This window comes from Brassica oleracea, chromosome C9 (genome assembly GCF_000695525.1).
Source record: "Brassica oleracea var. oleracea cultivar TO1000 chromosome C9, BOL, whole genome shotgun sequence".
Taxonomy (NCBI): domain Eukaryota; kingdom Viridiplantae; phylum Streptophyta; class Magnoliopsida; order Brassicales; family Brassicaceae; genus Brassica; species Brassica oleracea.
The window spans coordinates 1,305,806-1,320,485 of NC_027756.1; the positions used below are offsets into that span (position 1 = coordinate 1,305,806).

At 32.5% G+C, this 14,680-nt stretch overlaps 3 protein-coding genes and 1 pseudogene across 3 annotated transcripts; 3 read left to right on the forward strand and 1 right to left on the reverse strand.

Moving 5' to 3' along the window:
• LOC106317393 (protein FANTASTIC FOUR 1) lies at positions 1-842 on the forward strand. Its single transcript, XM_013755220.1, has one exon. It carries the CDS (start codon positions 39-41, stop codon positions 744-746), a length of 708 nt encoding a protein of 235 aa, XP_013610674.1. The 5' UTR covers positions 1-38; the 3' UTR covers positions 747-842.
• A 2,500-nt stretch (positions 843-3,342) lies between these two features.
• LOC106317650 lies at positions 3,343-4,705 on the forward strand. Its single transcript, XM_013755437.1, has 4 exons — positions 3,343-3,429; positions 3,534-3,620; positions 4,015-4,159; positions 4,428-4,705. Exons 1-4 carry the CDS (start codon positions 3,400-3,402, stop codon positions 4,529-4,531), a joined length of 366 nt encoding a protein of 121 aa, XP_013610891.1. The 5' UTR covers positions 3,343-3,399; the 3' UTR covers positions 4,532-4,705.
• Positions 4,706-7,068: 2,363 nt separating this feature from the next.
• LOC106316166 (oligoribonuclease-like) lies at positions 7,069-8,804 on the forward strand. Its single transcript, XM_013754037.1, has 8 exons — positions 7,069-7,195; positions 7,272-7,349; positions 7,542-7,618; positions 7,879-7,960; positions 8,034-8,089; positions 8,164-8,250; positions 8,336-8,426; positions 8,520-8,804. The coding sequence occupies exons 1-8, from the start codon at positions 7,108-7,110 to the stop codon at positions 8,639-8,641; spliced, it is 681 nt and encodes a 226-aa protein (XP_013609491.1). The 5' UTR covers positions 7,069-7,107; the 3' UTR covers positions 8,642-8,804.
• Positions 8,805-9,006: 202 nt separating this feature from the next.
• Positions 9,007-10,468, reverse strand: LOC106314059 (annotated as a pseudogene).
• Between the last annotated feature and the right edge of the window lie 4,212 nt (positions 10,469-14,680).

Below are 14,680 nucleotides of genomic sequence, written 5' to 3' on the forward strand. Positions count from 1 at the left end.
TGTTTCACTCTGTTTTTGTTTTGTTTTACCCTCACAACATGTCTGTAATACTTGGCCAAGCTTACGACCATCTTCTCAAGAAGCAGATAAGCCAAAACGCTGACGTGGGTGGATGGAGTTTCCTGCAATCTCTCTGTGAAGCCAAAGGCATTGTCCGAAACAGAGAAGACCAAACAAAGAAAACGTCTTACGTCCACCCAACTGATCAGAAGCTGTCCGTAGCTAAACTGAGCCTCGAGATGTGCACAGAGAGTCTCGGTACCGAGAGTGGGAGTGAAACTGGAGACGAGATCTCGTTGCTTGCGCTGGAAGCAACCAATATACCAATGCTTCCTGTTAAGAGAACACCACGAGAAGAAACTTACCCTAAAGTACGTGAAAACAGTTTCCCCCCGCCGTTAAAATCCGTGAAAGGGTTTAACCATAGCCGCATGGTGAAATCTTATACAGAAGATGGTCGTCTTGTAGTTCAAGCAATTAGGGTTTGCTCACCGCCTCGTTGCTTTGTAACTAAACGTTGTGAAGGAAGGCTTCGTCTCTGTTTGTCAGATAATGAATCCGAATTTGAAGCTCATGACGAAGATGAAGACAACGAGAATGGACCAGAAGATGATGCAGAGGAGGAGGACGAGGGTAAAATCGGAAATAACAAATTTAGAAGGCCAAGAAGGAGAAGCAATGAAAATGGATGCGAGCCTAAAACCATGCATGACTGGCAGCAGCAACAATTTTGGGTGATTACATGATGGGAAACTCAAGTCGGCAATTTTTATATACAATACAATAAGAGCCATACAATAATTACATATATATATACCTTTGATTTAGTATGGCTTATGAGTGTTTTCTACGTCCCATTGTTTTACTGGCTACGGCTTCCAAATATTCTACATTGATACTATATATTTTTCATTTAAAAAAAAAATATTCCTCATTTGTTTTAAATTTTAAGTTGTTTTGTATGTCATAACTCATTTGATTATACTTAGTACAAGGTTATGCCAAGATTCAGAGCCATAATATAACACAGTAAGTTAATAATCTTATTCGGACTCATCCGTCCAATCTTATTTGAGAAGAGTTTGTATTCTAGTGGTCCCTTTTTCAAAAACGATTGTCAGAGATCGAATGTTCGTCTCGTCAGTGTGGTGTACTATGTCTTTGTAGAAAGAGTTCCAAAGGTCACCTGTATACGATGGGCAGTAGTCAATATAATATAAATTTCCTTTGCACAAAAATAAAAAAGTTTCCCAAAACAGTTTAGTTTACCAAAAAAAAACGAGAAATGATGATTGATCCTAAATCCATGAAGTGATAGTCAAATCAAAACTATCAAAACTGGTTTAAAATGATCAATGTTTTAGAAATTATTATTTCAAAAATACATTTTTTTACATTTCAATGCATATTTTATTAGGTAATAATGAAAAATTGTAAATTTATAAAAATTTAATTGTATTTATTGATTTTTTTTGTCTAGTAGTTGTGCAAAATAGTTAATCATACAAAATAATACATTTATAATCAAAGTTTTAATATGTGTTTCTTAATAAATGTAAAAACTCCTAAATGTACATTATTTTGAAACATAGAAAGTATAAAACTAATGTGATTTATATATGCAACATCTGATACAGTTTTGTGAATAAAATAATAATGAATCCGAAGAAGAAGAAATTTGGGTATGTGACTCGATGATATTATGGATCTTGAGGAGATGCGATTTGTTTAGGCGACGAATAATCTTGTGGAAACTAAGGGGATATTATTGAATTAATGAATTCAATGAAATTTAATGGAATTTAAATTTAAATTTAAAGTGAAATTCATTATTATTGGATTGGGTATTTGTTAGATGTAATTTAAAATGGACTAATTTTATTAAAATATTTATATTATTTTAATTATAAATAACTTTTATTATTATTTAAAAATAAGTAAATATAATTAAATAACTACTCCATCCGTGGTGGGGCGAGTTTGACCTGCTTTCCAATCCTATTCACGTTTCTCTATTATTCACCAAGTAGTACATGACATTCTAGCTTTTTCAAGCTCGTAGGTGAACTACATTTACGTTTTCATAAAACCTTGGATGTGTTGCTATGTTGGGATCTTTTTTTTTTTTTTTTTGATAATCTAGGGGTTCCCCGCTTCGCGGGTCATTCCCCTGGGCCCGGTCAGGCAGCGGTCCACTTCACCCGGAAGGGCTTTAATTGGGCTAGATCGAACCCAGTACCGCTTTGGTGTTCAGAAGAGGCAGGGTAATTTCCGCATGGGGAAAGAATCGAACCCGGATGGTGGTTGCCACCACAGGCCCGTCCTGCCACTTGGACTACCTCGTCCGGACCTATGTTGGGATCTTATTCTTCGTTTTATTTACTAAACAAAAACTTGGTTGTAATTTAAATGTAAAAGTTACAAGTATGGTGATATATACTCACTGAATAATAGTTGCAATATTGTTTTGGATTTAAATACGCTTTTAACAGGTTCTCTGTAGAATTGGTTTATAGCAAGAAAAACAAAGTTACAAAACAAACTATGAAATTCGAATTTGTAGTTTATGTAAAGCCCTTCTTTACTTACAGCCGTTATGGTATTTGTACGGAACAACTTAAACTATATAGCATTAAATATAACAATACGATTAAATATTAGAGAGGCGTTTACCCAAATACAACTCAACCCACTCCCCTGACCTGATCCCCTTGATCTTTCTTAGAAACTATATAATTTTATTGTGTCAACTGAAATTATTAATTTATCTGCAGCTAAACAAAACAATATAAAATACTTCTTAATATTTTAAGGTAAAAAGTTACAGATGGTGATTTTTATTAAGATTGATGTTACCATATAATTACTATGCCTTTCATATGAATGGTGTGTCATAGGTAAAGATAAAAAAATGTAGTAGTCAAAAGTCATATGTAAAGTAGTCAAAGTAAGTTCCATTAATGTTAACGTTACAACATGATTACCATGCGGTTTAAGGGAATAATTGACCAAGAAACTTTCTATAATGTAAAACCATATGACTATTTTGTTTTGTTTTGAAAATTTGAAATGAAAGGGTATGTAACTCTCATTCCATCCTCCTAATAATGAAGTCAAGAATCCAAATAGTCAAATCATAATTTTCCTTTTTCTGTTGTCAACAAAAATGTATTTTTCAGTAAAAACAAAAAAAACAATAAATGGAGGCATTCAAAATCTTATAATATAATCTGAAGAAATAATAATTAGCATTCCAAACAAACTCATCGTCATCTCTTCTCCCTTACTTTACAAACTCATCGTCACTAATATATATAGTTAAGTTTCAGGTTAGAAGTTGGGCGAAATCAAATCTCTTCTCCCGTCTCTTAGTCTTTTTCTTCTTCATCGAAGATTAAAATGGGAGATACTATGGGTCACAAGCATCAGGTTTATATCATCCTATATCTTAGTTATTTTTTAATCGATTATGTCATATTAGTTTGATCTCATTTGTATACAGAAACGTCATTAACTTCTTTTCTCCGATACAGTTGCAGAAGTCGGTTCCTGTCAAGAACCACAATCACCTCGGCAGCGGTGGATTACGTCGACCTGGTGCACCTCCTCTCAGAGATTTGGTAATTTAAGATTTTTTTCATTATTTTTATAAAGTGTTTTTTCAATCTTTATGGAAAAGTCTAGATTAGAGGGAAATATCGTTAGTTCGTCAAATTATGATGCATAAGGCGATCGCATGCCCCTATAAAATGTGACTTTGTGTATTGTATCCTCCATTTCTAAGATATAAATAGTAGAGTCCAGTACACCACAATGAATTTATAAAACTAAAGTCCTTTAAATTTATTATACCGTTTGGCGTTTACAACATTAGCTTCATGATTTTAAGCTTAAGTTCGGCCTGGCTATGCTCTTTAGATACTTTAGTTGCAAATTTAATTTGTGTTACATTTTTTCTTGTGAGTATTTTAAAAACTCAAAACTAATTGTATTATGTATTTTTGTGTTATGAAGAACTATAATACAAGGCAAATGCAGCAAAACAGTTGGCAAATGAGTAAAGGAGAGGACCAAATGCCATTTTTCTCGGGTCGTGCATCTTCTGGCACTGGAGTATTTTTACCGGCCATGGCTTGGCATCCGCCAACCAAAAAAACAGGTTATTTTTTTGAATATACAGGGATATTCTGGTTATACAGAAGTGGTCCGGACTAGTCACGTATTACCATGTATCGGTTTTCTGTTCCTGGCAATGCCGAAATGTTAACAGTGGCCGGGACTCGAACTCTGGTGACAGTCTGCTGTTACAGTTTGTTTATGACAAAAAATAAATTATGTTCCCTTCTTTTTATTTGTTTGACCTATTTGAATACATTATGTTAAAAAAAAAACTATTTCAAATATATTTATGTTGTTTTTCAATGTAGAAATTCGTGAAGATGATTCGAAGACGAAGGAGAAGAAGAGCGAAACGGTGGAAACTCCCTTTGATTCGCTGGAGAAACTTCTCCCGGAGGAATGGACTTATTAATGACCTGACCTTGGTGCCGTTGACCAATTTTACTCATTAATGCGAAGAAGTAGAGTCAAATAAAAAGAAAAGGAAAGATTCTCATGTCGTTTATGTTTCGTTACCATTGGGTTTATAGTAGTAATAAAGAATAATAAAGAATAATAACCAAAGATAAGATCAACCCGTTTGTGACTTTGAATATTCATAATGTGATCATTTTCAATTTGCAACTCTCTTTATCTTTATTACTCCCTATGTTTCATTATAAGTGTCGTTTTAACTTTCAGCACACGGATTAAAAAAACAATTAATTTTATACATTTCCTATAAAAAAACACTATTACCTATACACCTAACCATATTTCAACTAGTAGAAAAATAAATTTTGCATAAAATTAATAAATTTTGCATTGAAAATCGAAAACAACACTTATTTTGTAACGAAAAATATTCTCTAAAACGACACTTAAAATGAAACGGAATGAGTATTATTTAGATTATAAAAAATATTATAGCAACGATTTCACCAAAAATGAGAATCTACGTCTAACAATATCACACAAATTACATCATGAAAATCCATATGTAGCCTTATTCATTAGTTATACTCTTTAGGATTCAAATATTGGAAGAAACGAAAGAGACGACCCTCGGTGTTTTTTTTAACACTGTTTCATTTTATTAGAAAAAAAAACCAGCATGAAAGCCTAAAAATACATACCATAATGGTCTAGAGGCACATAGCCCCAACGGAGAAACACATAACTGAGATGCAGGGCCGTTTCAAATTTTTTTGGGACCCTGTTCAGAAATATTAACGATAAATTTAAAGCATAATGAAATAACTTTAGAAATTAGTAATTTATTTATATATGTTTAACGTTTTTTGTAAATTATAAAATCTAAATTAGTGATTTTGTGACCATAATTTATGTATATATTGTTAAATTTTTTTTAATTATTTTATATTTTTATACTCGGACCCTGTTCGACCGCTGTACTTGCACGTGCTATTAGACGGCCCTGCTGAGATACAACAATACGAAGAACAAAAGATTCAAAAGGACGTCAGAAGACACCTAAACAACACCTCCAGCTAGTCATGTATAAAAGCAATTACTCCAAATTAGGCACATGCTTCACTCTCAATGCGTCTTATCAACCAAGACGGTCCCCCACGAGCGATATATGATTGATAGCGGATGATCAGAGGTTACACTCACTGCTATGTCCAGAGCAATGGTATTTTTTCCTTGCACACAATGATGAAAACTCCAATCATTCAACGTATGGAGCGGACGGTAGATGTCATTTGTAAGAGGTAGTAGTGCACTGAACTCCATAGGGTTCAGGAAAGTGTCCCTTGCCAAAGCACATGAAGACTCGAAAATGATCCTCTGCTGGTGGGTATTGATCATGTCCTCAACCACCCGTTGAATGGCTAATAATTCAGCTTCCCTTTCTGAACCAACACAGGAGAAGGATCTCCTACTATGGAGAATGGTCTTGCCTTTATCGTCCGGAAGAATCCACGCTGCCCCACTATTAGACTGGTTGTTAACCCAAGAGACTCCAAAGCCCTACTGCTCTCTTTCGAGATCTCTCTCTCTCCCTCAAAGCCCTAAGATTTCTTCTCTTCCATATTTCCTTCCTCTATCTCGCCATGAAGCTCGTTAGGTATGTAATTGCTTTCCCGGTTTCAACTACTGGTTGAGTCAGATGCAGATGGGCCCGTGAGATTGTTTAGTTCCTGATTCAACCTTTGATCACCCATGAGACTTGGTTAGTGTTTCCTCTGAAGTAATGAATTTTGTTCTAATAATTATTTTTTAAAAAAATTGAACCACTTACAATCAAACATATGGCATAAGAAATTCTTGTCAAGTTCTGAAAATGTATTGTTTGAGATACTATGGTGCCTCTCTTTTTTTTTTTTGGATAAAATGTAAAAAAAAGTGTTTCATCTCTTTGTCGGGAACCCAATCATTGTAAATAGTTTCTCCCACCGTGAGTTGAACAATTTTGAAAATATTCCTATTTTTTTTTTATGGCTAAGATACTACATAACTATCTCCAGTTGGAGATGCTTTAACTTTGCCAAATTAACAAACATATATCCCAAAATTAGTAAAACCAGATAACAACCAAGCGCATCAATTTGGATGATTCACAATTATAAACACACGCCCTATTAAAAATAAATTCAGTCAGATAATAAGAAGATGACATTATCGTTAGTTTATTGAGGATTTTATACAATTTTTTCATCTTTTATAACTGCTAATTGGATATATATAAATTTTAGAATTCACACTGGGAAAACCCCACTAATCTCAAAAGAAAATATCAACAAATCTTGAACTCTGATAATCATTCTTGTTAATTTCTTTTTGACGAAATTGAGTTCAAGTGGAAATCTTTTTTTGACATGCAAAGAAATAAACAAAAACTATTGGGAATGCCCCCACATTTCAACTAAACCGAATCGGTTTTGCTAAACCCGGAATAACCAAATCATAATTTTTTATTTGCTTTCCAACACGAGGATGTTTAGGTCTACGCTCTCCCATTTTTTTTTTTATTTTTTTTTGTAAATGGAGAAACAGCTCTCCAATGCTTTCTCTCTCCTTGCTCTCGCCGACGACGAAGATGGTCTCCCCTCGTCTTCTTCCTCCTCCGCTGGTAATCTTCCGATGAAGAAAGTTTCAGCCTTTCAGTTTACAATATCGATTCATGTGTCTAATTCTTTTTTTTTCAGGGAAACAAGGAGAAAGAGTATTAGAGGATGTCGGAAACTATAAGCAACCACTTGTCTGGATTGACTTGGAAATGACTGGTAATGTTTCAATCTTGTTCTTGTCCCTAATTAATCCCCCTTGTTTCTGTCTGCTAATTCTATATTTTAAAGTTTCCTTTTTTATTTTAATTAGCTTTCATCTTCCACATATGATCCATTGTTTATCTCCCTTAGTCGATGTTTCATATTTTAGATCATCAATATTCAATATTCTTACTGTATATTGTGTAGGTCTTAATGTTGAAGTTGACAGGATATTGGAGATTGCTTGTATAATTACTGATGGACAATTAGCCAAATCAGTGGAGGTATATATATATATATGTTCTTCTATCTATTTCTTGCCAGGTTTTCCCTTTGAATAAATTGTTTAAACTATCATGGTATAGAATGTGGATTTATACAGTAATCAGTTGTGTAATATGATAATTACTGTTTTTTTTAATCATAAGTTATTTACATATCTCATTTTTCTCAGATGGCTCTTACACCACATAATTTGTTTTGACTCACTATATAACAGCATGATGTGGATTTGTTATTGAAAACGTTTGTATACTGAGTTTAGGGTCCAGATTTAGTTGTACATCAAACGAAAGACTGCATGGATAAAATGGGTGATTGGTGTCAAACTCATCATGGAGACAGTGGTAAGCTTCTCTCTCTTAAGATATTTGTCACATTCTACATTTTTGTGTTTCTCATTGGTTCTGTCTGATTTAGGCTTGACAAAGAAAGTGCTCTCTAGTACTATAAGTGAAAGGCAAGCTGAACAAGAGGTAATTTTAGATAATCTTGAGCAAAACATTGTTGACATTTATTGTTAATTAGTTTATTCTGGTTTTGATTACAGGTCATCAAATTTGTGAAAAAGCATGTTGGTAATGAAAATCCACAATTAGCTGGGAACTCTGTCTACGTGGATTTTCTTTTCTTAAAGGTAGCTCGAAACTTTTAATTGTAATCTGAACAAGTTGCATCTTGATGATTGTAACCAAATTTATATAATGTGTGTGTGTTTACAGAAGTACATGCCAGATTTGGCTGCCCTTTTCCCTCATGTACTTGTCGATGTCAGTAGTGTCAAGTCTTTATGCACCCGATGGTTTCCCAGAGGTAAAAACAAATATTTAAAAGGAAAAATTATTCGAAAACATAAAAGTCGCCTTGTGTATGACAATGATACTTGTTTTGTTTGTTGAGCATTAGATAAAAACAGAGCGCCTGGAAAGAAAAACAATCACAGAGCCATGGATGATATAAGAGAGAGCATCAAGGAGCTTAAGTACTACAAAGAAACCATATTTAAAGCAAACAAAGGTAAGAGGTGAGGTGAGGTTCGAGTGAAAGGGGATATTGAGATTGTCGTTTAGGAGTCATTCGCTTGAATGTTTTTGTATTATGAAACCTAGTTACATGATGATTTTTAGTTATTGAGACAGGTACTAAAATCTTATTATCTTAATCTAAACTAAACTATGGAGGTTAGTTACATTATGGAGTGTCCCCTTTTGACTTTTTGATACAAGTTGAACCATATGAAGACTTTGGCGCTACTTAGAATATCCGTCAGTCACACCATACCATACAAATAAAATAAGTACATTAGAGAGATCAACTCATAATGAAAGTGAACTTGAACAAGGAAGAATATAAAAACTAAAACGAATAACTCCATGACGTACTTTACTACACTTCATATCGCTGTTCCTCTCCAATGAGATGCGCAATTATTTGAGCAAATGTATGTACTTGATGTTCCAAGCAACTTGAGAATTGATAGGGTACATGCAACGAGACTTACACCGGCTGCAAAATGGGCGAGTTACACTATCATTGAGCACCACCTCAAACGATCTGGTCCAACACGTTGCTACGCTTCTTGGCATGAACCCTGAAGAGTCTCCGAGCACACACTTTATATGCAAACAGGCCAGGTGATTTTTACACGTGTAGAACCAGTTGTTTGGATTGGTTTCTCTCTCACAAATGTCACACCAATATTTACCACTTGCCTCTTCTTCTTCGCCATAGCATAGTGAGAGAGGATGATCGTCTACTCTGTGATTTACCACTTGTGGTAGAGTGGGGCATGTGAAACCCAATACAAATCCACAATCACCTCCAATGCACTTGAGGATAAAATATTCCCGTCCGTTGCAACCATTGCATAGTTCCTCTTTTTCTATTAGAGAGTAATATAAGGGATGGTGGGGATGACTTGGATGGGTAAATGGCTCAGAAATTGAACCGCACATGACATCCAACTTCTTCTTCCCATGCTTGTACATGAAACCATTGGACTTTCGCTTGCAGGCATAACAATCGAAGACCTCTAGCTCCTTGTTTGTAACTAAAGTGAGTCGTTCATTGTGTAGCACATGTCATTTCCTTGTAGGACATTCAGCACATTTCTGATGGAGTGAAAAATCACACTCCGTACAGCCATAGAAGGACTGAAGACCAATGGGATGGGTGCATGCACTACATCGTTTGTTCTGCTCATACAGAATACCATTCCCATGGATTTCTAGGTAATGCTCTTTGTGGCTGAAATGTTGTATTGTCTTGTCATCTATCACCACATATGGTTCTATATCTTCTTCTTCTTCAGGTATTCCTTTGAGTTCTTTCCTGTTCCACACATCTTTGCTGGTAGCACATTTAGAATGAACCACATAACCAGGACACCTCTTACAAGAAAAGCCGCCCCAAGTCCAATCAACCTTCTTATGACAAACTCCACACACAGAATTCATATCCCCATCACCAAGGACAGAAGTATGAGAAACACGGTGATCATGGCGATTGATGTTAATGACACGTGGAAGGGCAAGACAGTCTTGATGGATCATGAAACCACAATCAAAACATGCGTAAGGGCTTCGATCTCCCTTGAGGCCACAAGCATTACAAGTAAAAGAATAAAGTCGTGGAAGAAGGGTGAGTTGGTGATCATGGTTTTGGAATGTGAAATTCACATACAATTTCAAGATTGTAAACTCTGAGATCACAAACTCAGAGTTGTATGGTGTTGCTTCAGACATTATCAATTTAGCTAGCTCTTTTGAACTTGTTTCCTTTGTTTGGATCCCTCGTGAGAAAAACTGTGTGGCTGATGGCTTAGCAAAACAGGGGCTGTCTGTTGAACTAGCCATCAATGCTCCACCAAACTTTGGTTAGCATCAATTGTCATATTTTTTGAATTATTTTCAAAATCTATGTGTAAATATTCACTTTTCGGTAAATGGTTAATATAGTGAAACTTATAGTCTTTAGTGTTGTTTTAAAATTTCTAACCACATTCTATATTTTATTAATTTATTCTAAACTATCTTTCATGGTACATATGCATTGTTATATTTTTTTTTATCAACCAATTTAGTAAAACTTCATATGCTCCCTAAATCAGTTAACAAACAACAATAAAATCGCTATTCTAGAGAAACGAAGACAAATAAAGATTCCAAACCTCGCTGGCCATTATCATATGTTAGTTCATGATACAACTATACATTAAAAAATATTGTTGTATTTTTTCAATTTTTCTTAAAATCTATGTGTTAACCCCTATAAAATATTTAGTTTTTAGGTAAATGGTTAATATACTGAAACCTATAATCTTTAGTGTTGTTTTGAAATTTCTAACCACATTATACATTTTTATTAATGTATTGTAAACTCTCTTTCACGGTACATGGGTATCATTTTTTTTTTTATTAATTAATTAAGTAAAACTTCTTAGTCTCCCTAAATCAGTGGACAAACCACAATAAATTCGTTATTCTAGAGAAACGGAGATAACAAAGGTTCAAAACCTCTTTGCTCATCATTATATGTTAGTTCAGGATAAAACAATGCATTAAAACAACATTGTCATATTTTTTTATGTGTTAACCCCTACAAAATATTCATTTTTTGGGTAAATGGTTAATATACTAAAGCCTATAATCTATAGTGTTGTTTTAAAATTTATAACCACACTCTACATTTGTATTAATGTATTCTACACTTTCTTTCATGATACATGAGCATTTTGTTCTATTTTTTATCAATTAATTTAGTAAAACTTCATATGCTCCCCAAATTAGTGGATAAACCACAATAAAATCGTTATTCTAAAGAAACAGAGACAACAAAGGTTCCAAACCTCTCTTACCATCATCATATTTTAGTTCATGATACTACGCATTAAAACAATATTGTCATTTTTTTATTTTTTCTCAAAATCTATGCGTTAAACCCTACAAAATATTCAGTTTTTCGGTAAATGGTTAATATACTGAAGCTTATAATCTTCAGTGTTGTTTTAATTTTTTTAACCACATTCTGCATTTGTATTAGTGTATTCTAAACTCTCTTTCATGGTACATGGACATCTTTCTATTTTTTATCAATTAATTTAGTAAAACTTCATGTGCTCCCTAAATTAGTTGACAAACCACAATAAAATCGTTATTCTAGAGATACGGAGACAACAAAGGTTTCAAACCTTTCTGAGCATCATCATATGTTACTTCATAATACAACAATACATTAAAATAATATTGTCATATTTTTTTGAATTTTTCTCAAAATCTATGTGTTAACCCCTACAAAATATTCATTTTTTGGGTAAATGGTTAATATACTAAAGCCTATAATCTATAGTGTTGTTTTAAAATTTATAACCACACTCTACATTTGTATTAATGTATTCTACACTTTCTTTCATGATACATGAGCATTGTTCTATTTTTCTAATCAATTAATTTAGTAAAACTTCATATGCTCCCTATATCAGTGGACAAACCACAATAAAATTGCTATTCTAGAGAAACAGAGATAACAAAGGTTTCAAACCTCTCATACCATCATCATATGTTAGTTCATGATACAAATATGCATTAAAAAAATATTGTTTTATATTTTGATTTTTTCTCAAAATCAATGTGTTAACCCCTACAAAATATTCAGTTTTTCGGTAAATGGTTAATATACTGAAGCCTATAATATTTAGTGTTATTTTAAATCTCTAACCAAATTCTACATTTGTATTAATGTATTATAAACTCTCTTTCATGGTACATGGACATCGTTCTATTTTTTATCAATTAATTTGGTAAAATTTCATATGCTCCCTAAATTAGTTGGCAAACCACAATAAAATCGTTATTCTAGACAAATGGAGACAACAAAGGTTCCAAACCTCTCTGACCATCATCATATGTTCTTTCATGATACAACTATGCATTAAAAAATATTTTCATATTTTTTGAATTTTTTTCAAAATCTATGTATACAAAAGCCTAAAATCTTTAGTGTTGTTTTAAAATTTATAGCCACACTCTACATTTGTATTAATGTATTCTAAACTCTCTTTCATGGTACAAGAGCATCGTTCTATTTTTTTTATCAATTAATTTAGTAATACTTTATATGCTCTCTACAAAATATTCAGTTTTTCAATAAATGGTTAATATACAGAAGCCTATAATCTTTAGTGTTGTTTTAAAATTTATAACCACACTCTACATTTGTATTAATGTATCGAAACTCTCTTTCATGGTACAAGAGCATTGTTCTATTTTTTTTATCAATTAATTTAGTAAAACTTTACATGCTCCATAAATTAGTTGGCAAACCACAATAAAATCGTTATTCTAGAGAAACGGAGACAAAAAGGTTCCAAACCTCTCTCAACATCATCATATGCTAGTTCATGATACAAATATGCATTAAAAATATTGTTATATATTTTGAATTTTTCTCAAAATCTACGTGTTAACCCCTAGAAAATATTCAATTTTTCGGTAAATGGTTAATATACTGAAGCATATAATCTTTAGTGTTATTTAAAAATCTATAACCACATTATAAATTTGTATTAATTTATTCTAAACTCTCTTTCATGGTACATGTGCAGCGTTCTACTTATTATTAATTAATTTAGTAAAACTTCATATGCTCTCTAAATCAGTTGACAAACCACAATAAAATCACTATCTAAAGAAACAAAGACATCAAAGGTTCCAAACCTCTATGACCATCATCATATGTTATTTCATGATACAACAATGCATTAAAATAATATGGTCATATTTTTGAACTTCTCTTAAAATCTATGTGTTAATTTCAACAATATTCAATTTTTTTGGCAAATGGTTAATATACTGAAGTCTATATTCTTTAGTGTTATTTAAAAATTTCTAACCACATTATGCATTTGTATTAATGTATTTTAAATTCTCTTTCATGGTACATGAGCATCGTTCTATTTTTTTATCAATTAATTTATTAAAATTTCACATGCTCCCAATATCAGTGACCAACTACAATAAAATCGTTATTCTAGAGAAACCGAGACAACAAAGGTTCAAAACCTCTCTGACCATCATCATATGTTAGTTCATGATACAACATTGCATTAAAACAATATTGTCATTTTTTTTTTCTTAAAATCTATGTTTTAACCCCTACAAAATATTTAGTTTTTTTGGTAAATGATTAATATATTGAAGCCTATAATCTTCAGTGTTGTTTTAAAATTTCTAACAATATTATACACTTGTATTAATGTATTCTAAACTCTCTTTCACGGTACATGGACATTGTTCTATTTTTTATCAATTAATTTAGTAAAACTTCATATGCTCTATATTAGTGGGCAAAACAACAATAAAATTGCTATTCTAGAGAAACGGAGACAACAAAGGTTCCAAACCTCTTTGAACATCATCATATGTTAGTTCATGATACAAATATACATTAAAATAATATTTTCATTTTTTAAAAATTTTTCTTAAAATCTATGCGTAAACCCCTACAAAATATTCATTTTTTCGGTAAACGGTTAATATACTGAAGCTTATAATCTTTAGTGTTATTTTAAAAACTTTCACCACATTCTAAATTTGTATTAGTGTATTCTAAACTATCTTTCATGGTACATGGTTATCGTTCTATTTTTTTATCAATTAATTTAGTAAACCTTCATATGCTGCCTAAATTAGTTGGCAAACCATAATAAAATAGTTATTCTAGATAAACAGAGACAAAAACGATTCCAAACCCCTATTAACATCATCATATGTTAGTTCATGATACAACCATGCATTAAAACAATATTCACATAGTTTTGAATTTTTCTCAAAATCTATGTTATAGTTAGGTATTCACTTTTTCGGTAAATGATTAATATACTGACGCCTATAATCTTTAATGTTGTTTTAAAATTTATAACCATATTCTACATTTGTATTAATTTATTCTAAACTCTCTTTCACGGTACATGAGCATCGTTCTATTTTTTATCAGTTAATTTAGTCTAACTTCATATGCTCCCTAAATCAGTGGACAAACCTCAATAAAATCGTTATTCTAGAGAAACA